At 55.4% G+C, this 27,959-nt stretch overlaps 18 protein-coding genes across 18 annotated transcripts; 12 read left to right on the forward strand and 6 right to left on the reverse strand.

Moving 5' to 3' along the window:
• GL50803_00121045 (Histone H2B) lies at positions 1–393 on the forward strand (the record flags this gene model as incomplete). Its single annotated transcript, XM_001706736.1, has 1 exon — positions 1–393. One exon carries the CDS (start codon positions 1–3, stop codon positions 391–393), a length of 393 nt encoding a protein of 130 aa, XP_001706788.1.
• A 1-nt stretch (position 394) lies between these two features.
• On the reverse strand, positions 395–973 carry GL50803_00102978 (N-acetylglucosaminyldiphosphodolichol N-acetylglucosaminyltransferase; the record flags this gene model as incomplete). Its single annotated transcript, XM_001706734.1, has 1 exon — positions 395–973. One exon carries the CDS (start codon positions 971–973, stop codon positions 395–397), a length of 579 nt encoding a protein of 192 aa, XP_001706786.1.
• Positions 974–994: 21 nt separating this feature from the next.
• GL50803_005180 (Peptide methionine sulfoxide reductase msrB) lies at positions 995–1,471 on the forward strand (the record flags this gene model as incomplete). Its single annotated transcript, XM_001706733.1, has 1 exon — positions 995–1,471. The coding sequence occupies one exon, from the start codon at positions 995–997 to the stop codon at positions 1,469–1,471; it is 477 nt and encodes a 158-aa protein (XP_001706785.1).
• A 6-nt stretch (positions 1,472–1,477) lies between these two features.
• Positions 1,478–3,904, reverse strand: GL50803_0092673 (Rad3-related DNA helicase; the record flags this gene model as incomplete). The annotated part of the gene is made up of 1 exon (XM_001706730.1): positions 1,478–3,904. The coding sequence occupies one exon, from the start codon at positions 3,902–3,904 to the stop codon at positions 1,478–1,480; it is 2,427 nt and encodes an 808-aa protein (XP_001706782.1).
• A 36-nt stretch (positions 3,905–3,940) lies between these two features.
• GL50803_005183 (uncharacterized protein) lies at positions 3,941–6,898 on the forward strand (the record flags this gene model as incomplete). Its single annotated transcript, XM_001706729.1, has 1 exon — positions 3,941–6,898. One exon carries the CDS (start codon positions 3,941–3,943, stop codon positions 6,896–6,898), a length of 2,958 nt encoding a protein of 985 aa, XP_001706781.1.
• A 3,237-nt stretch (positions 6,899–10,135) lies between these two features.
• Positions 10,136–10,825, reverse strand: GL50803_004430 (Zinc finger, C3HC4 type (RING finger) domain-containing protein; the record flags this gene model as incomplete). Its single annotated transcript, XM_001707409.1, has 1 exon — positions 10,136–10,825. The coding sequence occupies one exon, from the start codon at positions 10,823–10,825 to the stop codon at positions 10,136–10,138; it is 690 nt and encodes a 229-aa protein (XP_001707461.1).
• Positions 10,826–10,976: 151 nt separating this feature from the next.
• Positions 10,977–11,459, reverse strand: GL50803_0013627 (uncharacterized protein; the record flags this gene model as incomplete). The annotated part of the gene is made up of 1 exon (XM_001707410.1): positions 10,977–11,459. One exon carries the CDS (start codon positions 11,457–11,459, stop codon positions 10,977–10,979), a length of 483 nt encoding a protein of 160 aa, XP_001707462.1.
• A 72-nt stretch (positions 11,460–11,531) lies between these two features.
• On the forward strand, positions 11,532–14,006 carry GL50803_0016697 (uncharacterized protein; the record flags this gene model as incomplete). The annotated part of the gene is made up of 1 exon (XM_001707411.1): positions 11,532–14,006. One exon carries the CDS (start codon positions 11,532–11,534, stop codon positions 14,004–14,006), a length of 2,475 nt encoding a protein of 824 aa, XP_001707463.1.
• Position 14,007: 1 nt separating this feature from the next.
• GL50803_0092664 (SMC family protein) lies at positions 14,008–17,025 on the reverse strand (the record flags this gene model as incomplete). The annotated part of the gene is made up of 1 exon (XM_001707412.1): positions 14,008–17,025. The coding sequence occupies one exon, from the start codon at positions 17,023–17,025 to the stop codon at positions 14,008–14,010; it is 3,018 nt and encodes a 1,005-aa protein (XP_001707464.1).
• Positions 17,026–17,086: 61 nt separating this feature from the next.
• Positions 17,087–18,058, forward strand: GL50803_0092663 (uncharacterized protein; the record flags this gene model as incomplete). The annotated part of the gene is made up of 1 exon (XM_001707415.1): positions 17,087–18,058. The coding sequence occupies one exon, from the start codon at positions 17,087–17,089 to the stop codon at positions 18,056–18,058; it is 972 nt and encodes a 323-aa protein (XP_001707467.1).
• Positions 18,059–18,091: 33 nt separating this feature from the next.
• GL50803_001623 (uncharacterized protein) lies at positions 18,092–18,538 on the forward strand (the record flags this gene model as incomplete). The annotated part of the gene is made up of 1 exon (XM_001707416.1): positions 18,092–18,538. One exon carries the CDS (start codon positions 18,092–18,094, stop codon positions 18,536–18,538), a length of 447 nt encoding a protein of 148 aa, XP_001707468.1.
• A 2-nt stretch (positions 18,539–18,540) lies between these two features.
• Positions 18,541–20,007, reverse strand: GL50803_0016693 (uncharacterized protein; the record flags this gene model as incomplete). The annotated part of the gene is made up of 1 exon (XM_001707417.1): positions 18,541–20,007. The coding sequence occupies one exon, from the start codon at positions 20,005–20,007 to the stop codon at positions 18,541–18,543; it is 1,467 nt and encodes a 488-aa protein (XP_001707469.1).
• Positions 20,008–20,019: 12 nt separating this feature from the next.
• Positions 20,020–20,964, forward strand: GL50803_0025071 (uncharacterized protein; the record flags this gene model as incomplete). Its single annotated transcript, XM_001707419.2, has 1 exon — positions 20,020–20,964. The coding sequence occupies one exon, from the start codon at positions 20,020–20,022 to the stop codon at positions 20,962–20,964; it is 945 nt and encodes a 314-aa protein (XP_001707471.2).
• A 6-nt stretch (positions 20,965–20,970) lies between these two features.
• On the forward strand, positions 20,971–21,360 carry GL50803_002633 (uncharacterized protein; the record flags this gene model as incomplete). The annotated part of the gene is made up of 1 exon (XM_001707421.1): positions 20,971–21,360. The coding sequence occupies one exon, from the start codon at positions 20,971–20,973 to the stop codon at positions 21,358–21,360; it is 390 nt and encodes a 129-aa protein (XP_001707473.1).
• A 20-nt stretch (positions 21,361–21,380) lies between these two features.
• GL50803_002631 (uncharacterized protein) lies at positions 21,381–21,926 on the forward strand (the record flags this gene model as incomplete). The annotated part of the gene is made up of 1 exon (XM_001707423.1): positions 21,381–21,926. The coding sequence occupies one exon, from the start codon at positions 21,381–21,383 to the stop codon at positions 21,924–21,926; it is 546 nt and encodes a 181-aa protein (XP_001707475.1).
• Positions 21,927–21,942: 16 nt separating this feature from the next.
• On the forward strand, positions 21,943–24,561 carry GL50803_0016690 (uncharacterized protein; the record flags this gene model as incomplete). The annotated part of the gene is made up of 1 exon (XM_001707424.1): positions 21,943–24,561. The coding sequence occupies one exon, from the start codon at positions 21,943–21,945 to the stop codon at positions 24,559–24,561; it is 2,619 nt and encodes an 872-aa protein (XP_001707476.1).
• A 15-nt stretch (positions 24,562–24,576) lies between these two features.
• Positions 24,577–25,605, forward strand: GL50803_0034151 (uncharacterized protein; the record flags this gene model as incomplete). Its single annotated transcript, XM_001707425.1, has 1 exon — positions 24,577–25,605. The coding sequence occupies one exon, from the start codon at positions 24,577–24,579 to the stop codon at positions 25,603–25,605; it is 1,029 nt and encodes a 342-aa protein (XP_001707477.1).
• Positions 25,606–25,679: 74 nt separating this feature from the next.
• On the forward strand, positions 25,680–27,923 carry GL50803_0025075 (uncharacterized protein; the record flags this gene model as incomplete). The annotated part of the gene is made up of 1 exon (XM_001707426.2): positions 25,680–27,923. The coding sequence occupies one exon, from the start codon at positions 25,680–25,682 to the stop codon at positions 27,921–27,923; it is 2,244 nt and encodes a 747-aa protein (XP_001707478.2).
• Positions 27,924–27,959: the final 36 nt, after the last annotated feature.

Genomic DNA, 27,959 nt, shown 5'->3' on the forward strand with positions numbered 1-27,959 from the left:
ATGTCGAAGGTGGAGACGAAGCGCCTGATGAAGAAGACGGAGGCCGGGGACAAGGGCGACGCGAAGCGCAAGCACAAGCGCCACGAGACGTACGCGACGTACATCTACAAGGTCCTCCGCTCGGAGAACATCCGCTCCGAGGCAGACACGGACCTCGGGATCTCGAACAAGGGCATGGAGGTGATGAACTCGCTCGTGAACGACCTCTTCGAGCGCATCGCGTCCGAGGCGTCGAACCTCGCGAAGATCAGCAAGCGGAACACGATCGGGAAGAAGGACATCGAGTCCGCCGCGAAGCTCGTCATCCCGGGCGAGATCGGCCGCCTGATCCGCGACGAGGCCGACAAGGCCCTCTCGAAGTTCACGTCCTCGAAGGAGTCCACGAAGAAGTAAATTATAGCCCGCGTGCTAGTATTAGAAGGAAGGCGCCTGCCAAAGCGAGTCCCAGAAGGCCTCGGCGTCGTGGAGTGCGCGAGAGGACCTCTAGTAGGAAAGGAGGGACCCGAGGCTGATCAGAGGCCGTGGCGTTTTTCATAGGCAAGAGGTCGCTTGCAAGCATCCCAGAGAGTAGGTATGCCCTGAAAGCATTAGCATCCGCAAATGCGCGGCAACGAGTTGAGTCAGCAAGAAGACCGGCTAGCTCGGCCTGATGGTTTTCGTGGAGATTTGTGTTGACAATGAGAAAGTGGGGCAACCGGAGCTGCATGGCCTCCAAGTAAATCCCAGTCGCTGCGTGGCTAAAGATTACATCCGCGTCTTCAAGGTACGAAGCGAGCGATGGAGCGTAATCAAAGGAGGACACTTTGAGCCCAATGTTAACTGCAGAGGGCGGCACCTTGAATGGCGAGCTGCCATGCTGAACAGTCAAGTGGGTAACACCGACTCGGGCCAGCGCCTGAAGAACTTCCTCGTCGCCGAAAATGCAGACCAACTCGTCAAATCTCGTGGTCCCGACTGATGTGAAAACACGCATTTTGTTTTAAGTTTCCCCTATATGACGACAAGCAGCCTCATTGCAGATCTACCGAAGTGGCGGGCTGTGCCTGACGAGCAATATGCAGCGTTGAAAACAAATGCCCGTTCGCCCAAGGATGCACATGGAGCAAGGGAGTTGACGCCTGCGCAGCGCAACGTGCTCTTCAACCATGGCACAGAACAAGCCTTTAACAACGAGTACTATGCATGCAAAAGCTCGGGAACATACATTTGTCGCGCTTGCCACCTTGCACTCTTCAGCTCCGGGGACAAGTTTGACTCTGGGACCGGCTGGCCATCCTTTGTGTCTCCACTTGATTATCGCGTAGTAGCATATACGCATGATACCTCTCATAATATGGAGCGCACAGAGGTGCATTGCGCGAATTGTGGGGCTCACCAGGGGCACGTGTTCAACGACGGGCCTGCTCCAACAGGTCTTCGCTTCTGCATCAATAGCGCGTCCATCTTATTACGTCCTGAAGATAGTAAATAGCTTAGCTTAAGCAAACGTTGCCTCAAATTCTCTGATTCTCTCTATGGCGCCTTCAATACTGTCGACCGGCTGCACTCGGTTGCGAATCCAAGAGCTCAGTCTCTCGGTGTGCTCAGCGAACCGGCTATCAAAGAGGATGAAGCTGCACCAATCATCCTTGTGGCGAATTCCTCGTCCCATGCACTGGTTGACAAGCGTGAACGCATGGTCCATAAGAAATTGCTCGCCGCGTTGTCTGTGTTTTTCCCGCACAATTGGGTCACCCAAATTGGGAAACGGAATACCTACAACAACGAGGCGGCGGCATAGGTTGTCCTTGAAGTCCAAGCCTTCACTCACCCTGGCTCCTGCACTGGCGCACAAAATGCACCTGGAGCTACCAAGTGCTAGTGCATAGGTCTCCATTAGTTTGTCAACAGACTCTCCTGCTCGCTCAAAGAAAACAGCGGGGACGGATTTGTTGGTCAAGGATGCTGAGAAGATAAGAAAGCGGTCTCTGATCTTCTCCACGATGCGGTACGATGGAAAGAAGACCAGTGTACCAGTACAATCTCTGCCACTCTTGGCAATCTCCATAATATTCTGGAAGACAACATCTACTTGCTCAGGCGTCCAACTTGACGCAACAAAGAGGGCTTTTTGCTGCCCAGTGGCCTTTGTAGTCAGCGAGACCTGTTGAATGAGGGTTCTGCTGGGGGCTGCCACATGATCTATGGAGCAGCAGCTGTTCGGATCTGCTGGCTGACCAAGAAGCTCCCTACTGTAGTAAGAGAAGGGACCTAGTGTTCCAGAGACAAAACATATCTGCGCTTCGTAGTCTCTGCGGCCGTCCCTGGATGTATTAAACAATCTTCTGAAAGGAGACCTAGTCTTGCTGTCCACAGGGGAGCTGAATTTATATAGATGTAGTGTCCTGGGTCGGTCTCCGGTCACGTAAGTTTTGTACAGCTCGCGCGTGTCAATCTCTGCAAGAATGCGGATCATGGATACAACTGAGTAGATTCTCTGGCGCGGCTTATCGGTCATGTCTGACTCCTTGCACAATCCACACAGTTTTTGTGGAATTCTATTCAATAGAAGAAGATTGAGAGCTTCACAGAAGTCAAATCCCCTCAGTCTGAGTGAGGTTAATAGTTCGGTGATTGGGGTAAGAACATCGCACGTGGCCGTTTTGCTTAGATATTTCCTAATTATGCCGAGGACTGTCGCCAGTCTGTCCAAAAGGCGTGCTGTTGGATTGGGAAGGCCTAAGCGCGTCTGGAGAAGATACTTATTGAGCGCTTTGATAAAGCAGTCCAGATCATCTTCGGAAACAGTACACGAGTTCCGAGCGTCTAAGGCCCCGGGCATGGCGTGTGCCTCGTCCACTAAAAGGAGAAGCGGGGCCGACTCTAACAGCCCTAACGATCCTGCAGCACCATGCAGTTCCTCCACGAGCATCGCGTGAGAGAGAAGCACGACAGAAGCATGCATTGCGGCATGCCTAGCGCTATAATATGGGCATACACCGAGAGCGCTGCAACGTTCACGGAACGCTGAAGGAGAGCGTATCCCAGACAGACACAATGCAGTGCCCACAAGCACCTTGGCGGGGCTGTAATAGTTACACCTGGAGTTCTTGCGCAAGTCTTCGCAGAGTTCGCCAAGATCCTCTAGGTCTGCACCTGAAGACGACTGGAGACAGTATGTGTCTCGCCCAGCCAGCGATACAACGGGGGCAGTGGAGAAGTCAAATTTCTGGGGTCCTTGCTTCTCAATGATCCCTCTGAATCGGCGAAATGCTTCTACAAGCTGTGCTATCTGCGCATGTGTTCGCGTCGAAAGCAGGACGCATCCTTTCCCCAGGTAGCCCGTAGCACCATTCTCTGGATGGCCCCGGCCATCTATAGCACTGTGTGGCTGCGTGAGGGACAGATAAGTGTCTAGAGACAAGATCTTGTCCAGACCCAGAAATGCAAAGAGGAACGAATACGAGTTTGCAGCTGCCTGCTTACGTAGTGGCTCAGCTGTAAGACTAGGGTCCGTGTGCTTCTTGGAGGCGTACTCCAAAAGAGTCTTCAAAGCATCTGGATTTGCGTAAGACTCTGCTATATGGAGGAGTTGCCCAACAAAGGCCCTGTTTATGTGCCTCGAAGCAGAAACCAACTCAGCGGCCGCCTGTTCGCTGGCATCTACAGCCCAGTCAGGGAGCTTGTTGACACTACCCAGCTTAGTACTTGCACCAGATTGCACAGATTCCACTTTAGAATGGGTGCCTACCAAGTTTTCCAGGCTATTGATCCAATCCCACGCCGTGTGAAACAGCATCGCCGTCTTCCCGGTCCCTGTGGGGGCGTCCAAAAAGGCAGGAACTTTGTTAGCAATGCAGCGCTTTAAGAAGGATACGCCCTCCTGCTGCACGGCGTAAGGAGAGAAGGGGAAGAAAGCAAGCATCTGGGCGCCTGCTCAGAAAAATCTAAAAATCAAATTATGACATCCCAACTTGATAAGGTGTTCGAGCATGAGTTGGATGTTGTCCAGTCGTTGAAGGGAACCCTTAGCAAGAAGGACAAGATACACTTTTGTAAGTGGATCTCGCGGTTACAATACATCTGCAGAACAAAACACGAACGGACTATCCGGAATCGTTATCTCGAGCTTCTTTCGCTTCAGATCCAGCTCCTAGGGCATCTGGAGGAGCCATTCACGCGACTACCGCTGGAGGGTAATCTGGAGTCCATTCCTAGCTACTGGTTGGAGCGATTGCAGAAGACCCGCGCAGGCCTCAGCCGGGGTCGCTCCCCACAGCCTCTGGTCCACGAGCGGCAGGGGCCACAATCTCCACGATTTTCTCACATGGGAATAGGACAACACGTCTCTTCTCTTCCACACCAGTTTGGAGATCACCGGCACGTCAGCTTTGGCGAAGATAACGCCAATCCAGACGGGTATGCATACGTTAGCAGCGCCTTGGGGGGAAACCTTTCGAACTCAGGCGTCCACACAGACTATAAACATGAACTGCCAAAAGGACAGCAGCAGGCGGAGTTCCCACTGTCTTCTTTTAAGGGGGCGTCGTTTACATCGCAGTCTTTTGCCGACGAGCCAGCGCACGCTATTACGATGGCTGCACAGAGAGACACTCCAACCTTTGACACTATTAAGGCAGCCAAGCGTGCAAGATACGATACCCCGGATGCCAGCTTGATGCGCGATTCTTTCCCTGACATTCAGTACTTACAACTTACGCGGCCGCCACTAACTGACGCGTTGTCCAATAGGATGAATACATTGCTGCAGCACGAAATCCCAACACACCTGCAGGGACACAATCAGATGCAACCTCACTCCTTACAGAGGGGAGCGACCAACAGCGATGCAGACGAAGCAAATGGATATAATATCTCGATTGCAGAGCTACGTGCCGTGCCCGAGGCAGTGCCTAGTATGGTTGCAAGCGTTCACAAGCTAGTCGCTTCTGTGATAGATAACAGCTCCGTGGTCCACCAGTTCGGTAGTCCTAGCAGGAGCTGCTCTGGACTGCCGAGAGCTACTGAGCAGAGCCTGTCTGTGGAAAGCATTCGGAGCCGCAGAATCCTGTCAGCTTCACGTATGGACAACGGCGCCGCTCCTGCTCTTGCGACTGAACAGCGCTATGTCGTCGCTGCAACAATAGAGGCGCCTATTTCTGCGCACACATCAAGGAGTGGAACGGCCGCGAGCACACGGTCGGCACGGGGCTCCGAGGCCCTTGCTGATCCTCCTATCGTGACTGCCTCTCAGCGAGACCTGGGCGGCCATCCTGCCACTACTTTAACGGACGATGGGCCAGACTGCCACGTTACCACAATGAATGTGCTGCACGCCTCGCAAGCACTGATAGAGCCGTCCGAGGCTCGTCCTGTTTTATCGCCCCGTCGTAGCGCTGTCAGCTATGTAACCTCTGAGGTCCATGCAGAGCCGCTTCCCACAGACTCTCGCCCTGATGGCACTACCGAATCCGTTACCTATAGAACGCAAAAGGACTATGCAACGAGCGAACCAAGCTCTGTTGTGCACAGCTACACTAAAGACGGGCTGGGCCCGACCATTGTATCAGATGCGCTTATGACTTCGACAGACGTGTCTCTGTCAACAGAAGCTGTTGCAGATGCGGATTCTGGGGTAAGAACGCTTATTATCAAGCCGCGCACGTCTTCCTCTGTTCCAGAGCTAGCTTCTGTCCAGGTAGTTGGGACTATACCACTGAGAGGACCGGAGTCATTTTCAGTTGCGCCTCCCTCAGCTCAGCAGGATAACAATGGAACGGAAAACGAGCCCGCTCCTACTGTTCTTTGTGCGCCGTTAGCAATAGCAGACACTACTGCTGTTCAGGAGACTGAGAACGAGGTCCTGACCGCCATCACTGAACTTCCTGAAGTGGATGCACAGACACTTTACTTAGAAGGAACACATCAGGACGACCACTTGATAAAGCCTGTGAAGGCAGACTTTGTTCCTCATGTCATTCCCACGAGCTCTCCAAGAAGTGGGAGCTACAAGTCCGTCATGGCTCTAGATAAGGGTGACATTTCCCCTGCTAGGTCCCCCACAGGTAGTGCCGATTCCAGGCACAAAAAGCCGCGGGTGCGACTCTTACCCACTGATTCGCATGAGCCTGTGCGGAAATTAGATACCAGCGCGTCTTTGACCCCAGATGCAGTAGTAGCCCAGCCAAGCGGACAAGCAAGTTGCGTCGTTGCCAAGTCATCGCCCCGGCGGATGGCAGGACAGAGTCTATATTCAGACCTCCTGTTCAGCCGCATGGAGTCGCTGGCCTCTTCAATCTCTCAGTCAATTCTTGAGTCTAAAGGTCCAAACCCAGACCTTATCACGCAGCCCCCGATGCCCAAGCAAGACCCGGACCTGGTGGAGACGCTACTGACCAAGAAGGAAGGGGCAGGTTCTAGTTTCGTTGCGCCCGACTTGGCAGACGCGGAGGACAACGTTGATCAGTCACTTTACTTTGTTGTCACAGACAAGCGAGGTCAGGACGTCCTGTCCCCAGACACGGTTACATGTGAGGCTGCTGGCCGCCGCCTAATCAACTCCAGCCCCCCAGATGACGACGAGGCCGCCGTGACGGCGATAATGAGCACGTACCAGCATTTCGGGCAGCGGACCTTCGAGGAGCGCAGTCCTAGCTCTGACTTTGATGAACCAGAGCCTCCCATGGTTGTTTGCGACGCGGGAGATGCCCCGCCGGTCGTGATAAGGGCCGGGGCCGTTGCGCCGCCCATGTCCTTCGAGGAGAACATAGCCCTGCTGCAGAGCGCCAAGCAGGACGGCTGCATCTCCTATTCGCGGAGCCGCGCCGGGTCCAGGGCTCTCTCTCTGAGCCGGCGGAGCGTGTCGGCAGGCCGGCGCTCCGAGGCCCCGCCTCTGCAGCCGCAGCGTCACTGTAAATAGTTGTCTGTCGCCGGCCGTGGCACCGGGGCGGTCTTCTGCTGTGCGGCCGCCCTTGGACATTGATCCGGGGGCTGGGAGCCTGGCGGGCCGCCACCCCTGGGCCAGCGGGTGTCCGGGCGAACCTCCCCACAGTCTGGAGCTGACGCCTGGGGAGCGGTAGCCGCTTGCACGGTGCCTGGCTCCTGGACGTGTTCCAGCTCATGGGCAAGCCTGAGATTCGTTGTTCTTGGTTCGACCGAGCCCCTGGGGGCACACAGACTCGAGGAGCCAGCAGTTTGAGCGACACAATGCGAGGGACCAGAGCGTCTCGGATCCATAGAGGGCGCCGCAGGTGGGCGCACAAGACCGACGTTGGTGCACTAGGTGTTATCATGGCGGGCTTCATGAATAGATGGGAAGCCACATGGAGCACCACAAGGTGAGAGGGTAAGCACTGTGTCCGTGTGTGAGGATGGCCTATGTCTATCTCACGTAGCCGGGCTTCCTCCCGCAAAAACGGGTCATCAGGACGACGTCGACCTCTATGAGCCCGTCTGGATGACGCTGTGCCGTCCTGCGCTCAAGGTCCAGTTGCACGGAGCCATCCTCCTTAGTGCCTGCGTGGTGCTTGGTATCCACTCTTGTGAATGCGGAGCTCAACGGCTGCGCCGACACAGACTGAGCGTCTGTGGCGAGCCGAGCGGATTGATAGGCGGCTGGTCTGGGGAGGGTGTACAGGAGTGAAGCTAGTTGTTTCCTTGCACCTCAAAGCTAGCCAGGGCGCCGTCAGGTATGGCCCGGTGGGGGAGCCAGCGGCTAAGGCGTGCGTTGTGTTTGGTTCTGTGTGCTGTAGCTGAGGCCGCTGCCTGCGGGCAACATAGTGCCTATCTTAGCGGCGGCCTCTTCCACTTTTGGGTGGTCGGGTGCTTTCCAAGGAGGTGGAGTCGAGCGTTCCGTTGGGTTCGGCGTATAGCTATTCTAGCAGGATTAGTGCCTCACCTCCTGGTCTTGGCCCAGGCGCCGCGCGTCGGTGCGCCCACCTGCCCATCTGCTTGCCTCGGGCGCGGTGGAGCCACAGTGCAGAGCGTTAGGGGGAGGCGGCCACCCACATCTGCGCCTGGGCCCTCCTACCCCACGCCAGCCGTCTGCCCCGCCTGGTTCTCGCCGCTCGGGTCGACTGGTGCATCCACTCGCGCGGCGCCGCGGCGAAGCACACCGGCGGCGGGTCGCGTCTTTTCGGGCCTGTCTGACTTCTCGTCTAAACTATTTGGCGGACAGATTCCGAATTGATTTTGATTCGGCCTCGGGTTGACCTGGTGTCCGGAAATAAAAAGCAGCGACCATGTCTGATGCCACCATTCCGACGCCGCCTCTGGAGCACCCCCCGAGGCCGCCCGGGATCTTCTCGAGGCTCCTCTGCATCGCTCGAGCCGTTCGAGCCCTCCCCCGCACCGTTCGAGCCGCGTTCCGCGCTGTGATGCGCCTGGACCAGCTCACTGTCAGGTTCACGCTCGGCCAGGGGAGGGCTTGCCGCAAGGTCTCGGTTGTGCTCTCCCACGGGAGCCAGCCGAAGTAAACAGCGCCCAGGGCAGGCCGCGCAGGCTCTTGCCCTGCCCTCCGCAGAGGGGCTTGAGGAAAGGCCTTCCAGGCGCCCGCACGACACCTCGGTGCGACATACCGGCAGCGCCGGCGTCATTTTATTTTCCGGGAGAGATTCCGATTTGCAATGGTTTGGGTTTTTTGGAAGACGGCGCCGGGTCCCGGGGCGGCCCAGCGCGTGGCGCCGCGGCATCTCCGGCGGCCGAGAGGCTTGCGGGGGCGCGGGCCGCCGCTCCGACCCAGGGCGCAGGGCCAGCGGCGGCGGGGCAGAGTAGGGCCCGCGGGGCGGGAGTCCGGCCCAGAGTGTGGGATGGTTGTGGGTCTGCTTCGCCATCGTTGGTGCTGTCGTGGATTGGCCGATGCTCGGGCCCTCCCGGACCTGCGGGGTGCCTCGTGCGGTGACGATGGAGTCCTCCTTGATGTCGAAGGATGAAAGCCCCGTCGTAGTTGAGGCTGTGGAAGTGGACGAGCTGGGGCCTGTTAGCTATTGCGAGCTTGACGAAGGCAGCCCGGACCACGGGGTGCTCCCTTGCACTGGACGGTTTACTCACCACTTAATGGAGGCACTGACCTGTGGCCACAGAGGTCCGCCACGAGATTGCCCAGAAGCAGCCAAGGTGTCTGTCAAGGGTCCGTGCGCATAAGCTTCACCGGCCTCTCTCAGAGTTTTTACTCTGTCCGTACTAACGAGGGGGGACATAAAGAAGCTTATACTCAGGATATGGTTCGAATGGCTCCGGCTGCGAACCATACGTGGCCACTACAACAGGCCGGACCCCGGTGGGAAGTAGGCCGTCTAACATCGCCTTATCTCTGACGTCCTCCAAGCGAAGAAGCATGCGCGCAAAGCGGTGAGTACATGGGGAAGGGTCTGCCCAAGGCGCCCACAGGGTGTTGCAGGGGCCTCTCCGGGAGGAAGGGCCGGAACCCTCCCCGCGCGCGTATATCTAGGGATATAGGGGTATATAGTATAGGTATAGGGACAGGACTATAATAGTTTATGTCAATATGGCGCAATATACTAATAAATGTGAAATGAACACAAGTGTTTTGTGCAATGGTCACAAACGAAATGTGAACTTAGCACAAAATAAATGTGCACTGGTCACAGCGCCTCAAATAAAATGCTGGCAGACGTCGTGGGCTTCTCAGAGATCCCCCCTTGCCCTGTTATGGATTCAAATGGTAAACTAACTCTTCCCAAGCCGCTCGAGCACTATGTCTCGGCGGCGAAACTCTCCCCCCGCAGGCGCCACAAAGGCCGTGAGCTCCTCCAGGAGGCGCTAAACAAGGCCTGGGACTCCAAAAAGGAGCTCCAGGACCAAATGTTCAAGCTCTCCGTAAGGGCCGACCGCGACAAGCAAGAGATCGCCGAGCTCAAGGAAAAGCTTCGCCAGAGCGAGAAGCTGGAGTCTCTCCTTGCGGAAACGAGGCGCAACAACGACTATCTCTCGCAAGCGCTCACGAGAGCTCAGGAGAGGGAAACGGAGCTCCTAAAGGAACTGGAGGCCGCTAAACAGCAAAATGCGCGCCTTAACGACATGCGCGAGAGCCAGGCGCTTTATACACGCGACCTAGAGGCGGTTCTCAATAAGATAATGAGTAAATGATCCTAAATAGGCCTATATAGCTTGAATAAAGGAAATCAGGGCCGTTTACTTAAAAATAGAGCTTTTGGGCTTTTATTGCCACCTTGCGGCAAAGGGGGCACTCTATCGGCCTTCCGCGGATCCTTGCTTGCTCATCGAGGACATTAGCGCATTGTTCGCAGTAGGCGGCATGTCCACAGGGCATTAGAACGTGCGTGCGCTCCCTGTCTAGGCAGATCACGCACGCAGGCATGGTTACCTTATCGGGCAGACTGCGGCGAAGCATAGGGCGTATTCCGGCTGCTCGGCGCTTATAGCGCGCACAGGCCTTGCGGACGCGGCTATTTTCCTTCATCAACGCGCTTATCTCGCCTGTGAGCTCGTCGATGCGTTCCTCGGCTGCGTCGGCGACGTCTGCGGCCGCTCTGTAGTCGAGGATGGCCTCCTCCAGCTCCCTGTTTAGCTTTTCGCACTGTGCGTAGTATGTCTTAAGGCGAGCCTCGTAGTTCTTATGGAGGATCTCCTGGTCGAATTTTGACGCTTTTAGTGTCTCTCGCAGCCTCTTCAGCTTGAGGCCGCGGTGCGAGGACTGGGCGATGGCGTGGCGCAAAAGCTGCTTATCGGTCATATCAAGGTCCAGCTCGCTTACCGTGGTAGACGAGCTGGAGACCTCTTCCGATGGAGCGGGGCATGAGGGTCGCGCAGGAAGGCCTGCAATGCCAGGAAAACTCCCTATAACGTCAAAGACAGGCGTAATCATCTAGACGGGTCTTTTTCTCAATATACAATTTCACTTTAAAATGCTTTGCCGGCGTATATTATAGTGTAACATAGCAAAGTAGTGTAAATAAGAAAAATGGCGCCAAGGACCTCATAGCGCCTGGAGGTTAAAGAAGTGTAAATCAGCTCATTTACTCATCGCTTTCCTCCTGGAAGTCCTTCGGTATGAAGCCGTGCTTGTAATAGAAGTCTTCCAGGGCGAGGCAGGCCTCCAGGTGGTCGCGGGCGAGGTCGTGGCGTTGCTCCGAGCTGTAGACGATCCAATTGCCAAGCATGTCGCGCCGCTTGAAGATCTGGATCGCCTTCAGCTGGAGGAGCCCGTCCGCCGCGCTGAGAACGTCAGGAAGGAGCCTAGAAAAGAAGTTGCTGCACCGTTCTACGTATAGATCGATGAGCATCAGGCGGTTCTTGTTGATGCGGGCGATCTGGGCCGCCCGGAGCCCGTTGCGGCGGCGGAACGAGCTTTGGCGTAAACCCTTCCGCGGCACCCGTTCGGTCCGGAGGCGGTGGAGCTGCTTCGTGTACGCGCTGATCAGCTCCCAGAGGCGCCCCTGGGACTCTGCCGCGTCGCACACCAGGATGGCGGGAATGTGGCCGAAAGCTGGTAGGAACATTTGAAGGCTTTTTCTTTCGATTTGAGAATCGAATTTAAAGTGTTTGCAACATATACGCCGCACAAAAAATAAATGACGACGAGCTACATCCAGAGCGGCGGCGCAAGCCTCGAAATCGACCCGCTGACCGGCGAACTCACGTACGAGGACTTCCTCAACGCCATTGAGAAGGCCGAGCTGGAGCCTATCCAACCACCCAAGATCGACCTGGGGAGCCCGTATTCCATATTCGGCATTCCCCTTGTCGATCAGATGTTCTCAGACGTCCTCGAGAACATCGACCTCTTCAAACAGGACATCGACAAGTTCATCGACTACCTCAAACGGAAGATCAAGCTGACGATCAACTGGACTGTGGCGCTTGCCGGCGTCACAACGATCTCGGCGCTCATCGGCGTGATCACCAGGGAAATCACCAACGCCATCTTCAACATAAAGCGAAAGCAAGAGTGGGAGGACCTCAACGACCCGGACGCTAAGGCAGAGATGATCCCCCAGGCAGACATAGAGGCCAAGGAGGAGATCAGCGAAATGAGCGGGGAGGACATCGAACCGCCAAGTCTAGGAGAGATCGAGGAGCCCGTGCTCGATGAAGAAGGGAACGAGATGTTAAACCCCGACGGCACAACAATGATGACAACCCGCATCGTAGAACTGCCGCGGGACATCTCGGACCAGTACGACCCGATCCCCGAGCCGGTCGATCTCTCCGAGGAGCCTCTTACGCCCGAGCTGGCCGAAGAGATAGAGGAGAACGAGGGCGACATCACCCTAGACGTAATCAATAAGCTTATGATGGAGTTCGACCCGCAGGGGGTCACCCACGAGCAGAACAACGAGTGGCTCATCGATAGAGGGGTCTACATCCTGCATATCCCCCATCTGTTCCTCAAAAGGGAATGCCTCCCAGGCGGAATAAGAGCCGGAATCATAAATGGCGCCTGCGGCATGATTAACGGCGTCGTCATGCCTGCCGTGGCGGAACGCTATTCGCGCACGTACAGGCGGAGAGTTCACGTCTGTCCCTACGAGGAATCCAAAACGCATGCAGACAAGGAGCAATCCCCGGGCGGCAACCTCATGAACGTCCACTGCTGCATGTGCTTTGAAAAGAAGCGTGTTCTTAAGAAGGGAGATCCCTTATGGGCCGCCAATGTCTGCACCTGCATGCCGCCCTGCGAGTGTCCGTGCCACGAACGCTCGACGAGACACATAAGGTATCTGAAGAAGACCTGCAGATCGTTTGCTCAAGAGGCTCCGTTGACTGGCTGGTGGGTTGGTTCTGATTGTATGGGAGACAGTCATAAAACATATGAAAAAGACGATTATAACTGTCGATTCTACCCTTATATCTGCTATGAAAATGAAACGTCCGAACGGATAACAGACAAGCCAGAAAGTCGGTTTAATGTAATTCAGATCTGCCCGTTCTGCCAGATAATGTATGCCTACATCAATATCGTCGGAAAAGGCTACAAGCTCCACCGCTCCAACACAGAGGTCTACATCTTCTTCACGAAGGGCGCCAACTCGACGCTGCTCCTCGGCGAGCCGGCGAAGTATTTGGTAACCGGCCCGGCGACCAACAAGACCTTCGACTATATCAATAAAAACGATAGCGCCTTCGACGACGCCATCTGGGGCCGTAAACCGTTATTCGAGTACCAGGGGCCTATCCAATGCAAGTGCTCCATTGGTCGCCCCATATGCACGGCCGCCTTTAAGGGTAATGCCAACGAAGCACACACCAACCTCGTCACATATATAAAGGGCCACGCGCAGAAGATCAAGTACATCTACATGCCGGACTTCGAGGTGACGGGCGGCGATCCCTGGTGGTACAACGACCAGCACGACTACCAGTCGATCAAGGACCTCTGCATCTTCGACGGCATCCTCGAGCACAAGGTCCCCGAGCACGTCTACCGCTTCTACGAGTACCGCCGGCTCCTCGACAAGACGTGGTTCCCGCGGCTCTACCAGGACATCTACAACCAGCTCACCAAGGACTATCCCGACATTCCCTCAGGCATGGACCATCCCACGGCCAAGAAGTGGAAGAACTGGAAGGCCTGGATGGCGATCGACAAGTTATTGAACGACCTCATCCCCATCCCGGAGATCTACCCGGAGCTCGCGGACAACCCGAATCCCCTCTTCGCGCGAAAGCCGGTGGGCTGGGAGCAGGCCAGTGAGTGGGGGACAGAGGCCGTGCCGTACTCGCTTCGCCTTCCCGAGGAACTCCAGCGCATTAAGGACTACCTCATACTGCTGGACAAATACTACCCGGGCTGGAGAGCGTTTCGCGATGAGCACGATCCGGGCTGGTGGAGCGACTTCTGGCGGCAGATCCCCGTCATCGACAAGGACGCGCGGACGACCATCTTCCTCTACAGCGACCTCCGGATCGACAGGTATAAATTCGAGATCACCGGGGAGCCCGAGTGGTGGCGCGACTTCTGGGGCCCCACGATCAAGGACAACCTCCCCGACCCCGAGAGACCCCGCTCGTACCAGGAGGTCCTCGAGGTCGTAAAGGATTACTAATTCACAAGCTGTAGTTCTCGACCGAGCTCCTGGCCCAGTACCAGATCGCCACCCGCTGGCCGCCGCCAATCTTGCCGATGCTTTTATCATATGCAAAGCGTAGCGTGACGTTGATGTAGCTGTCATTGGAGTTGCCTTCGCGATAGTCGTTCCAGGCCACGAAGACGCGGTCGTAGGACGTCACCCAGACGTCGTAGGGCACAATCGAGACGATGCAGTCGTTGCTCTTGCTGATGGCGTCGCTGGGGAGGCTGGACATGGAGATCCGCATGAAGCCGTTGCCGTCCGTCGTCTGGCCGGGGATCCACTTCCGGACGAGGTACTGGTACTTCAGCTCTCGGCAGACATAGGTCAGCTTGTTTGACTGGGCGTTGAGCGTCGCGATGCTGTCCCGGTTCAGCCGGATCGAACTCTCAAAGCCGGAGACGGTCGACTCGAGCCTACTGAGCCTGCTCGATGCGGAGCTCAGCGAGCCCTGGAGGTTGCTCACCGTGACTTTGAGGGAGGCGATCTGGTCCCGGTTCTGCCCAACGGACCTCTTGAGAGTCGTTACTTCGTCTGTCCATATGGCGATGGTATCTGCGTTGTTCTTGATCCTGGTCTCGTTAGCCCTAATTTTGCCTTCGCAATTGGCCACCCTTGTTGTAAGAGCTGATAGAGCGGTTTCTTGCGTCCTAGTCGTGTCCCAGAGCCCCCGTATGTTGCTCTCGGCGGCGTTGACCCGCGTCTCGAGGGCCGCATAGTCGGTTGTATTGCTCTTGAGGTCGTTTATGCTAGTCTTCATCTCAGAAATGTCGCTCTCGTTAGTCGCTATGCGCTCTTCATAACCAGCGAGTCGGCCAGACAGAGTGTTGTAACGGTCCGATATCTCTGTAATAGTCACATTGAGTCTCTCGATGGTCGCCCGGTCCTCCTCCCTCTCCCTCTCGAGCGCTGCGACCCGGGCCGACAGACCTGACACGTCCTGAATAACCGCAGAATCGTCCTTTGAACCCTCCTTGGACTCTAACGCATCGAGGCGCTCGGTAAGCCTTCTGATCAGCTCGTCTTGCGCCACAATGCGCTCGGTGAGGAGCCTCCTCTGCTCGGCCGACCGCTCCTGCTCCTCTTCGATCTGGGCTTCCAAAGCATCGTTGCGGGCAGAGGTCAAACTGCTGATGGCCTTAACCTGGTACTGCAGCTCCGCGACGAGCTCCCGCAGGTAGTTGTAGGCGCCCTCGAGCTCGGTCCGGATCCCGCTCATGTCTATGATGCCGCCGACCGGGTCTGTGAACGAGATCCCGTTCCGCTCGAAGAATTGGACAACGACTGTCATCAGGATCTCGATGCGGTTCCGGAAGTCCATGATGTCATTCTGGTTCTCGGTGAGTCTCTCGATCCGCTTGGCGTGGACCTTCGCCTCCTCCTGCAGCGCTTCGATGGCTACTTGGTCCTCTCCGGCGATGCTCTGAAGCACCTTGATGTGATTCTTCGCCCGGGCAGCCTCCAGATGCACGAGGGACACGTCCCGGTTGATGTGCGAGAACTCGTTCCAGATAAACTCGAAGCGGTAGAAGAGGTCGTCGGTCAGGAACTTGTAGATCCTCTTAAACTTGTAATCGTGCTCGTCGAGCCGGTTCTTCGCCTGGATCGCATAGGCAAGGCCTGTGGAGGCGACGGTCAGGATAGCCGCGTCCAAGGCATAGCCTACGGCCATGTTGATCACGTTGAGCTTCGATCCGATGCCGCCTGTGTTTCCGCCCTTGTTGATTTTGTCCTGGAGTTTCTTGTAGTCGTTGTCATCGGCCAAAAGCTTCGCCTTGAGGTACTTGACGGCCGCCTGGAGTTTCGTTATCTCGAGGTCGAGCTTCTTGTTGTTCCGCTCCAAATTCTGGATCTTGGTCTCGTGCTTCAGGGCCCGCTTGCCCAGATAACGCGTCTGGTGCGTGACACGGCCCTGCGAGAGCTTCTTGAGGTTCTTGATCTTCAGATAGCTGCCCCCGATCTTGTAATTGCCGCCGATGTGCTTGCGAAGTCCGTTGTCCTCGTCTCCGTCTTCGTCCTGGCCCTGCAGCTGGCGGTAGAGCCACATCGTCTGCTGGTTGACCGTGGCCGCCATGAAATCTGCCCGGGACACGCGGCCGTAGGGAGAAAGCTTCTGGTTGTTCCTGCCAGCCAGAGAGCCCCCGACCATCTCATAGAGGTACTGGATCTGCTGGAAGAGGGGCTGCTTGCGGAAGTCATCCTGGGAGATGGCGTTCCCTATGCCGATCTTGCCCTCCAATGCGTCAGGGATGAGATCGTTATCCCTGGTTTTCTTCTTCTTGAGCTTCCGAGGCTTCTTGGGCTTCTGCTCCTTCTTCTTCTTCTTGAGCAGCGCCTTCTGGTCCGCCATCGGTAAGAGCTCCTCTCGGAAGGCGTAGTTCCCCATCATCATCCACTGGAGGGCGACGATCTTCTGCACGATCGTGAGCCCCCGCATGTACTCGGACTTGTTCGTCGTGTCGCGCATGTACTCCTCGGGCTGGAAGTTGTTGTTAAAGCCGACGATCGGGGCCGCCTTCTTCATCGCCTTCGTGAGCTTCCCGCCGTTGAGGGCGATGTTGAAGATGCCCTTCGGCGTATTCTTGAAGCCGATGATCTCCTCCATGAACTTGACAAGAAATACCAGACACGGGCCCTTCAACGGAGACATCCCATCTAACATGTTTCCGTTGTAGTCTTTGATCTCGTAGTTGTGGGCATTGCAGTAGTACCGGAGAGCACTGGCCTTGTCTTTTTCGGTCATGAGCTGCGTCGCGCAATGGACGGTCTTCGGACCAAAATATCCCTGAAGACGATGAGTCAGATTTATGTTCAGATTGCTTCCCAAGAGAGCCCTCCGTTGATCGTCTCTCAAAGCATTACGCTCGCAGAACTCCTTGAGCACATTGAAGTAATACTCTGACGCAAAGCTAAGCTGATCGACGACCTTCTGAAGGCTCTCCTTCGTCACGAACTTCCCATCCAACTGCTCCGTGCGGATGATGAGGTTGTTCATCTATTTTAATTTCGCAACCATTTAGAATCAGAATCTCGTTTCGGAAAATAAAATGGTGTAAATGGCTACTCTCAAAGACCTTCTGAACACCAATCCAATCGGCATGAGCGAGGAGAACTACGCGCAGCTGCTGCGCTCCCTCGAGACCCTCAACTACGGCCAGCTGCGCCAGTACGTGCTGGCCCGCCTCAAGCCCCTCGTCGACAACGTCCGCAAGCATCTCCAGGAGGACCCTGTCGGCTCGATCGACCAGGTCCTCGACTTCCAGGACGCCTTCTGCACCAAGGAGCTGATCCAGACCGTCCGCTGGAACCTCGCGCAGTTCCAGGTGAACGCGAAGAACCCCCGCAAGGCGCCGGCCGTGCGCAGCAAGGAGGCGACGGAGCTCTCGTACGCGACGGACTACAGCTTCCGGCGCATCGTCTACCCGATCGTCGCAGACCTCGCGAAGATCCTCTACCTCCGCGCCGAGGAGGCGAACGTCCGGAACCCGAACAGCCTCGTGCGCTACATCCCGCTCCTTATCATGTTCAACCAGCAGAACGCAATCGGCTACCCGCCCCGCGTCGCCTTCCTCGTGACGCCAGTAGTATATATCCTTGTGGTGCCCACTTTCGTTTTTTTGGGCCTGCACGGGGCTGGGCCCAAAAAAACGAAAGCGTCCCCCACAAGTGCGTCTGCGTGTGCCGGTCCGCCCACTAGGCTCCCACACGCTGGCGCTCGTTTACCTACTTTTCAACAGAATAAAAAACCTGTAAATTTTCAAAAAAAATCGCGGCCTCCCCCCGGAACCGCCCAGCGTGGTGCCGTGCACGCCGGGAGGAGACCGCGTTGTCCTTGGATGTGTGTGATGCGTTCGCGCCCGGTTCAGCTGCCGGCCAGCCTGGTCTGCTCCCTGCCCCCGGGCCCGCACGACACCGAAGTGCGACATACAGACAGCCCGAAAGCAGAAAGCAGGCCAGCGTTATTTTTTTTTTCTGGGAGGCGGCAGTCAGGAAGTGCAAACCATTCTGACGAATTGATTCTGATCTGATTAATTGATTCAGGGCGGGGAGGAAAATAAAATATGACGGATGAGCATTTGGGTGGCGGCGACGTTCAACCTGATAGGGACGATGGCGACGCTGGTGTGTCTGGGGATAACGGCGTCGTCGTGCAAGAAGACAGCGTCGATCATGCAGGAGATCCTGGACAGACAGAAGGCCCGCCAACAGCAGAGCCAGCCACAGTACCAGCAGGCGCCGACTCCCCCGCTGTACCAGACGAGCCAATGGATGAGTCAGAGCTACTAGCAGAGCTCGCGTCTGATAAGATTACCATGCCGATGATGGTTATCACTATGGGAGGAAGGTTCTTCGACTGCAAGGACGCTGAGCTCACTGTCACGATGAAGGTAAACGACGAGACGATGGAAGGATGCTATGTCTTGATTGGAGATACTGTTCAGGAGGGGGAGGATGGAATAAAGTTAATGGGGTTGGTGTTCAAGCGCAAGGACGTGCCGGCAGAGTGAATTCACTTGTAGAAGAGCTGGAAGATGGGGGCCCAGTCGCCCTCTATCTTGGCAGAGAAGGGCCTTGCGTCGACAGAGCCGTCGGGGTAGGTGACTATGTGGTCTGCGCGGAAGTGTAACTTGTTGGTCGGCTTTTCCAGCTCGTGCCACGCCCAGAACAGCGGGTTGATGACTTGGTAGCGGTCGTGGATGCGGCGGGCAGAGACGATGGGATATCTCTCGTGGTACTCTTTGCAGTAGAGGTTGATGCGGCTGTCCTTGTTATACCAGACATACGGCGGAATCTTTATGCGCGTTGTAGGAGAGATCGCCTCATAGAGCTTGATAAGATCCGTCTTCCTGATGTGCCAGGCAGTGATAAAGTCTGGCGTTATCATTAGCATGGTTACCGTGGTCATCAGAACGAGATCGTCTCCATCTAACCAGGCCGCGATATAGGGACCGCTTGGGTTAGGCCCTATTTCTTTCAAGAAGTAGTTGTTGATGTATTTGAAGATGTTGACCATGGCGGTCTTAGTGATGACTGTTCCGCGGAGCGACAGGAAGTACGGGTCCTTGTGGGGGTAGAAGCGTCTGACCTTCTTGCTTGTTACCTCGATATATGCGTCTTTGCCATATTCGAAGGTGAAGGTCGGCTCAAGGAAGAAAAAGTCAGGGACGCTCAGCTTGGCGACGGGCGAGTGCAGGAGGATGGCATGAGGCTTTTCGAAACGAAAAAACCCCTGCTTCTTTTCGTGTTCTGCAGACTCCGTGATGAAGAGTTCGAGATAGACGGGAGCGAGGGTGAATGGGCGGTTGTTTTGGTCAAGGATCTCTATGTCGATGATTCGGCCCTCATTGATGCGGTGGTTAACGGCGATGTGGGGGTTGATGAGGGAGAAGTTGTTTGTGATGTGCATAACGCCAATGCAGGCCGGCATTGTCATGTTGGAGTCAGACGTGCCGCAGACGTTCTTGCAGATGATCTGGAGATACTTGAGGGTGACGGGAGGATAGGGGATGTCTGAGAGGAGGATGCTCCGTTCGCCTTGCGGAAGGTTTCGGGAGAATAGTTGCTTGGTGGTTCCGAAGCCAAGTGCCCAGGCAGCCGACGGAGAGAGGTTGAGATTTATGAAGTGGTTCTCTGCTGTGATTGCTTGTGTTAGTATGAAACGAACAAAGCCATCCTCGGTAATGTTTATTTCGACGTTAGCAGATATGCTGTGTGAGATCAGGTCAGCAAGGTTCTTAGCGACTCCGTCGAATTCGAATAACGTCTGGTTGGCGGTTACGTCGGTAATGTTGAAGGCGCCGATGCTGTCGAATATAGAAAGCGGGGAGTATGCGCTAACGAGACTCATATAGTGGCCTGTCGGATAGTGAGAGAGGATTTCGCGGATCTTGTTGCTGTATATCGCATGGTTTACGAGACCCTTTCCTATATTTTTAATTGTTATAACACCTGTCTGCTTTGTCTCGAGTCTCAGCATTATTTTTTAATTATGCCGCTCGATCTCTCGCTCAAGACTGCGTCTACCAAGGACGCGCTCGAGTTCCGGGAGAAGCGCTTCCCGGTCTCGAACAACTGCTTCATCCCGATCGTGGGTGTGACGGGCTCTGGGAAGACGACGATCATCATCAACCTCTTCCGTCTTCTCAATGAGATCTACCGCTACAGCCACATCATCTATGTCGCCGCGAACTACCGCCAGGACGCGACGCTCAGGGCAGCGAACCTCACCCAGGTAGTTCTCGAGGACTACGTGGAGTTCGAGCAGGAGCGCGAGCATACGAAGCACGTCTACACGGCGAGCACCGATCTGCTGGACGTGGCCATCATGAAGATCTACGAGCTCCAGGACCTCCACGCGAAGGCCGAGGAGCTCCGGGAGCAGAGGAGGCAGATAGCGAGGGCGATCAAGATCGCGAAGGACCAGCAGCCAGAGCTCCTCGAGGACCTTGTTGCCCGCTACATCACAATCACCGAGGAGATCGACTCCATAGCGCCGACCAGCGACGGCACGCGTCCGAAGGTCCTCCTCGCCATCGACGATAACTCGGGTGCCAAGGCCTTCAAGGTCAACTCTGAGAACAACCTTGTGTACCGCCTCATCAGGGACAGGAGACACCACAACACCTCTGTCCTCGCCTGCATCCACAACCTCAAGGCCTTCCACGCGCCCTTCCGCATGCATGCGACGGAGTTCATCTTCACGGCAGGTCTCAACAGCCAGGCGCTCAAGGATGTTTACGAGGACCTGGGGAACATCTTCCCGATCATCAACGAGAAGGCCCAGGACGGCACGAAGGCGTGCGACCTCTTCTGCGGGCTCTACGACAAGGTGACGGGCGTCTACCCGAACGACGAGAGCCGCCGCTACTACTTCCTCACCGTCTTCCGTAACGCAAGGGAGCTCAGGGAGAACTTCGACACTGTCCTCAAGTAAATAAAAATGCGTGCTCACACCCAGGCGGACGACTACGGTCGCGTCTACACTGTCTCACACCTCCCCTCCTGCGCTGTCCTGCCGACGGGGTCTCCTCCGTATGCGCCTCCCCGCGTCGTGCAGGCCTTCAAGGATCCCCTTGCCGGCACGCAGGTTCCCTTCAACTCGAAGAACGACCCGTCCGTGCACCGCATCGTGAAGGCCCGCCGCTTCGCCTCCCAGTCGAACCTCATCCCCCTCGACTGCAATAGCAACGCAAGGCACATCCAGGTCCCCATGCCCTCCAAGACCCTGACCCATGCGATGGCGAAGCGCATCGACCCGTCACTCGCAGACACAAAGAGGCGCACCGCAAAGATGGAAGAGGCCAAGATGCGCATGCGCACGAAGAAGTGAACTCCTAGGAAAAAAAAATAATGACAGCCAACGTTGACGTTCAGGCGATCGTCGCGGCGGTCCTCGAGAAGCTCAAGGAGCCTGCAGCTCCGAAGAGCGTCTATGTGCCCCCGCAGGCCAAGCAGGCGAAGACGCGCATGAAGGAGGTCCCGATCACCGCCCGAGAGGACCCTGACATCGACCCCTACAAGGAGCTCCCCGAGATCAACCGCGAGACCCACGAGTACATCTATTGCAAGAATGGGAGGTGGAGGGCCGTCCCCAAGCAGACCCCCGAGCAGATCAAGGAGCGCACGGAGAAGATGCTCGAGTCGCGCCTCAGGAAGCGCGCCGAGGCCACCAAGAGGCTCGAGGAGAAGCTCGCCCAGATAAGGGCCGAGAAGATGGAGGAGAGCATGGTCGAGACCGTGGCGCCCCCCAAGAGCGAGGAGGAGCACGAGTCGGGCGACGAGGGAGACCCGGAGCTCTCGAAGATCATCGCCGACCACCTCGCCGAGAAGCAGCGCAAGGAGAGCCATGCAGCAAACGTGTCAAGCGTGTTCGGCGTCTCGGTCACGCATAAGTGAATGAAAAAAAAAAATCATGGCGATCGCCATTAACCCCGATGTCCGCGAGCTGGACTTCAGCGACAACGTCAAGGTCTCGAAGTTCATGCAGGACTTCTCGGACTTCAGGGCGAAGAAGTGGATCACCTACAGGCCAGTGAACGCGCCCAGCGAGAGCGAGCCCTTCTTCGGGGGGACGAGACAGTTCATTATCAACATGGGCACGGGTCACATCCTCGACACAATGTATTCTGGGCTCTGGTTTGAACTTTACTTCCAGAATAATAGTGATGTGGTGTTGTGGCCTATACAGGCTTCTCTTCCTCGCACTTCTTCAGCTTGGATCGAGTCGGTGACGTTCCAGCATTCGAAGGTGGCAGCCCACATAGATGAACGCCTCTGCGATTACAACGCTGTCAGCACCATCTTTATTCCCGCGAAAGACATCCTCAGTATGAGGCAGACCTTTTTCACTACGGCAAATCAGCAGTTTGCAGACAATAATATGTTCAATGATGCCGTAGCCGATGATATATATGGCAAGCTTATGCCTGTAGGCTCGTTGACTACTTCTCGCATATCCCAACAAACCTTTTCTTTCTTCATCCCGCTTCGTTATTTATCAACCATCTTCAATTCAGGCAGATACTTCTTCCCAAGCCTGCTTCGCGGTAATGGTGAGATGACTCTATCTATTCGCTCTGTTGCTGCGTCTCTTTCAGAGGTGTTTGGTGGTTCTCGCAGTTCTATGGCCATTTATATGAATCCTAATTTAAATGATTACCTTTGGTCAACTGCCGCTTCTGACAAAAAGATTAACTGGGATGTTTGTATGTATAATATGAAGTTAGTTACGCTCTGTCTCGATAACGCTTTTCTTACCAAAGAGTACAACGCCTTCATTGCCAGCGGCCGCAAATTTATTCGCTCTTTCAAAGCCTATAACTACCAGTTCTACCAGGTCAAGCAGGGTTATAATCGAATTGAGATAGCGAACACCCATCAGTCGATATCGCACATTGTTCTTGCGTTCCAGGTGCCGTATTCTGTACGCGTCGATGGTCGAGCTATTTCGATGATGGATAATCAGTCATTTGGTATTCAGAAAACAACAGCGGGCACAACAAGCCAAACGATTAATGCCAAGAACCAGGGCGCATTTGTTCCGACACGAGCAAGACCTTCTATGACAGGTCACGCCGGTAATAATTATCAGCCAGCGCCAGACAACCCGTACATTTCAGCATCAAGTCCAAACCCTCCTTCTGGTACTCGCGCATTTGGTAGAAAGGCGTTTGATCTTGGTACTAGTATAATGTGCAAGATATGGGATAGTGCTAAAAATCTGAACTGGTCATTTTTAGCACAACCGACTCTTGCCCTTGCGGCCAGTGGCCTTCCTAAGTCAGTACAACCTCTCGTAACAGCAACAGCCAATATGTTAGTTCAGAGTTCCTTGCAAAGCGCCACTAGAGCTGGAAGTGTTAAAAGACCTGCGCCGAGAACGTCCCAAGAGAATGATTTGTTAAAGCTTCAAAGAAATAATGCCCAAAGCCTAGCTAGAGGTTTTATGGATCCAAAGAATCGTGATGTTATAGGGACGTTTATTGACGAATTTAACAAATCGACAGGCGGTACTCTTGGAATAACCGAATTTAATGCTATAGCACATCAGTTCCTAACTATGAATAATGCCAAAAGTAATTTAACACAAAAACAAAAGGATGTTTTTACAGATCTTATGAATATGAAGAAACTTGATCCTGTCTCAATTAACTTGATAGCTTATTATGCAACAGATGATGAGAGTGGTCCGTCAGCCATCACCAATGACCAAGTGAAGAATTATCTTTTGAAACACAACATAGATGAAGCTGACATAGATGAGGTGACCGATATTATAGCACGTCATAATTTAGAAACGGCAGGGGTATCTGTCTCCCAGGGAAGACTTGCTTTAAACGGTTTGGAAATAGATACCAATACCCAGAAAGTCGTTGCCGAGACCATGGATCGAATATTCGGAAGCGATGATACGTTAAAGACTGCCTTTACTGAGAGTCAGAAGACGTACTTGGCAAAAATTCTCGCAGAGCTGACTGACCAGAACCACTTGGATCATCACAAGTTCTTTACGCAAATGTTCCCCGCCGAGCCAAAGCAACTCTTTGATCTCGGCATGCACGTTATCGAGAACCTTCAGGTGTACCGCGGGACCGGTAACGGTGAGACGGTCTTTTCAGAACCAATTAACGGAGACATGTTCTACCACATAAGTAGGGAGGCAATGGGCGATTCTGCTGAGAACCATCCATTTTTCAGTCTTGAGAATTTCAACAAGGACATGGCAGTAATTGTAATTAGTCTCAACACTTTCATGCGCGACGCTCACCACGAGTTCTGGGACGGGTTCAGCACGAACCGCGTTGCTGATCGTCTCTATGTGGAGTTCAATAATGAGGAGTTTGTCATTCCGGATCTGTCTAAGATTCAACCTTGGTTTGATGATATCGGTTACCAGGATAATTGTATCGGCCTAGACTGCAAGGTCTTCACGATCTACGACAACATCTACTTCATCGACCGCGACAACAACCTGAACGTGTCCGACACGCTCCTGCCCCTCCAGGAGGGCCGCATTCCTGGGTCTGACTGAGTGAATGGAATAAAAATGGCGCTGCTCTCTGCGAAGGGCCCGGGCTACGTCGAGATGGACCTCGTCTACGTCAAGGACGGGGGCAGGGAGGAGAAGTACTTCGCGGCGGTCGAGGCGTTCTCGCGGCTCTGCTTCGTGCGGCAGCTCCCGGACCGGAAGGCGGCGAACCTCGTCCCGGTCGTCGACGAGATGCTCACGCACTTCAAGGCGAAGAGCGTCCGGGCGGACATGGAGTTCTCGGCGTTCGAGATCCTCAACCTCTTCGAGCGGCGGAGGGTCAAGGTCGACCTCGTGCCCTTCGAGGTCAGGGACTACTCGCGCCTCGCCACGATCAACCGCTTCTGCCGGTCCCTGCGCCACTACCGGATGAGCGGCGTCAAGCCGGGGGACATCGAGAAGCACCACAACCGGGAGAAGCCGGACCACTACTACCCGCACAAGTGCACGGCGGACGTCACGTACGAGGAGAACGTCGCGGTGATGAACGCGAAGCACCGGAAGGGGATCCTGCCGCTCCGGGGCGGGCCCAGGGCAGACGCGGGCCAGACGGTCCACGTGCGGCTCCTCAAGGACGGGAAGTTCGACAAGGAGCGGCCGAAGTGGTCCCGGGCGCGGTTCCGGGTGCTCGGGGTCTTCCAGGGCCGCTACGCACTGTGCCGGGAGGGCGACAAGAGCGGCAACGTCATCCTCCGGCGCTTCAACGAGGTCGCCCCGGGGAGCAAGACGCACACGTACGCGGACGACCACGTCGAGGAGAGCAACCTCTACGTCGTCAAGCGGATCGAGGAGTGCACGGACCGGAAGAGCAACCCGGTCAGGACGCTCGCGGAGGCGAACAAGATGGACTGCTGGTACCGCGTGCGGATGCTCGACGACAGCCAGGTCTGGGTGACCGCGAACCAGGTCCGCTTCCAGTCGAACGAGCCGACGGCGGCGGAGCGGCGCTTCTTCGGGGAGAAGGCGGCCGACAAGCTCACCGTCATGCGCGCGACGAAGGAGGAGCTCGCTGCGAGCAGGAGGAAGTTCCCAGTAAATAAAAAATGAAACTGACGCACGAGACCCTGATCCGCTCGAACCCCGCGCAGATCCTCCTCCCGCGGTTCACGGTCTCGCAGATCATGCGCAACGACCAGCAGGTCTCCTTCCGGATCTTCTTCACGGCGAACTACAACGCGTTCAAGGCCCGGGACTACCTAGTTGTCAAGTATGCCCAGCCGGACCAGGACGGTCTTCCGTTGACCGATGCGAACGGCTATGTGAAGTACTTTAAACCGGATACGGATCCGAAGATTCCTGCCAACGGACTGGTGTTCGGCACGCTCCGGTATAACCCCGCCAACGACTCATATGACATCGACTGGACGCAAAGCACGGTTTCAGACGATCCGCAGCCGTCTGACATGCTGATACCTGAGCCCGTCGAGATTAGGGTGAAGAAGGCCAAGCAGAGCCGCATCCTAAAGTCCATCACTCCCACTGAAAAGGCGCTCTCCTCAGCCACGCTCGACTCGCGCAGCAAAACGCCCATCACAGACGAGTCTTCCAAGACAGACGATCAGCGCGAGGCTGAGGTCGTCGTCATGAACGTGGCCATCCCTGCACCCGAGTCTTATGCCCAAGTCCGCAAGGTTCACTATGAAGAATCGGTGCAGACTTACGCTTCCAGAATGGCCGACGTGCCCGACACTCCTCTTGGCACCATTGTATCATGCAATGCGCAGCTGACACCCAATGTTGATACGCCGCCCGAGAAGCAGAAACCAAAGGAGAAGAGGTATAAGCTAACGCCCCGGGGCAGGGTGGTTGCTGTGCGAAGCGATCGTCTCAACGAGCCGGCTCCGCTGTGGGTGCCAGACGGGATCAGAACGTTGCCACTCACATATGAGGGAGATGACACGGCCGATAATCTCTTTCTTACGCCCACAAGGGTGGTTGATGGACAGAGGTTCACTTACTGGAACCCGTCTATGAAGTTCTACTTAAGGAAGTATAATGAAGACAATGCCATGGGCAGCGACACTTCCTTCCCTCCGTCTCAATCATCGCAGGATCCGTCGTCGTCGACAACAGATGACCTTTCTAGTGAAATAATACTAGTGGCCGATCCTACTGGGGGAGCGATTCCGTATTTCGAAAACGATGAGCAAAGAAACAAGTTTATCAAAGATCTAAGAAAGACACCAGGCGCCTATGCTAAGATACAACGTGGTTTGAGTAAGAAAACATATGGATCTCTTGTCCAGGCTGACTATGACAACAGGGAGCATATCAGGGAGATGTTAGAGGAGTCGTCGATCGAGCGGGACATCCTCATTGACGGAAGCGTGATACATCTGGCAGATGAGCCCGATACGCCGGATTCGACGACGCAAGACAGTAGCGAAAATATCGACAGCGATAGCAGCGTCAATGTCAACGGCGATAGTAACATATCCGAGCCGCGCGGTCTGACTTCACAGTTACGTGTCGTTCACACGGCAAGCGACGTGGAAGAGATAACGGTCGACGATGAAGGCGGGATGGACGAGGATCTGGATGATGATGAGACGGTAATCGAAGATATAATTGAGGAGGAAGATGGAGAGGGTGAAGGAGTAGAAGAGAATGGAGATGACGACAACAATTTCGATGATATAGGCGGAATTACTGAACCGCCTGCTCAAGAGGATCCAGATACTCCTAACGATTTAGTGCCGCCTAATAACCAAGATCCCGTTCTCGACCCTGAACCAGTCATACCCATGCGTGCCCACCTGCGACCGTTCAAGAGCCACTTCGAGCCGGGCTATGACACAGCAACCGGCGACTTCGTCTGGAAGGTCCGCCTTGGCTTCGATGGGGCGTTCGACTCGTTCGAGGACTATGTGCGTGTCTTTACCGATGCGATCTGCAAGCGCGTCCAAGAGGAAGCCTACATGGCCAGTCAGGGTCGCATGGTCGTCGATCCGAAGGAGATAATCGATGGCCTTGCTATGCTGGCTCAGAAGCGGCTCTACTTTCGCTCGAATCCGGGCTACGTCTATTGCTACTGGGACCATTGCTCGCCCCGCCTGCGCCGTCTTTTCCAACCGCCGCATTACTTCCGAGACCACTATAGCCGCCACCTCTACTGGTACCTCATCTGCGGGACCGCAAACTGCACGGAGCTCAAGGACAACACGTTCCGCATCCTCATCGGCCGCCATGCATTCGTAGGACGCGCGGAAGAGATAACGATCGCCTCCCACGTCCCGATCACGATCCCCGGGAACTCCTTCTTCAACCCGATGAAGATCGAGATCAGGGACGAGAATGACGAGCTGTACGAGCTTGAAACGCCGTACATCGTCGAGTGGACGTTCACGCCCCTGCGGGCGGCCTAGCGTCGTTTACTTGCTGAGTAGCGACGCCTCTGCCTC

Source organism: Giardia intestinalis, chromosome 5 (assembly GCF_000002435.2).
Source record: "Giardia intestinalis strain WB C6 chromosome 5, whole genome shotgun sequence".
NCBI classification, from domain to species: Eukaryota; Fornicata; order Diplomonadida; family Hexamitidae; genus Giardia; species Giardia duodenalis.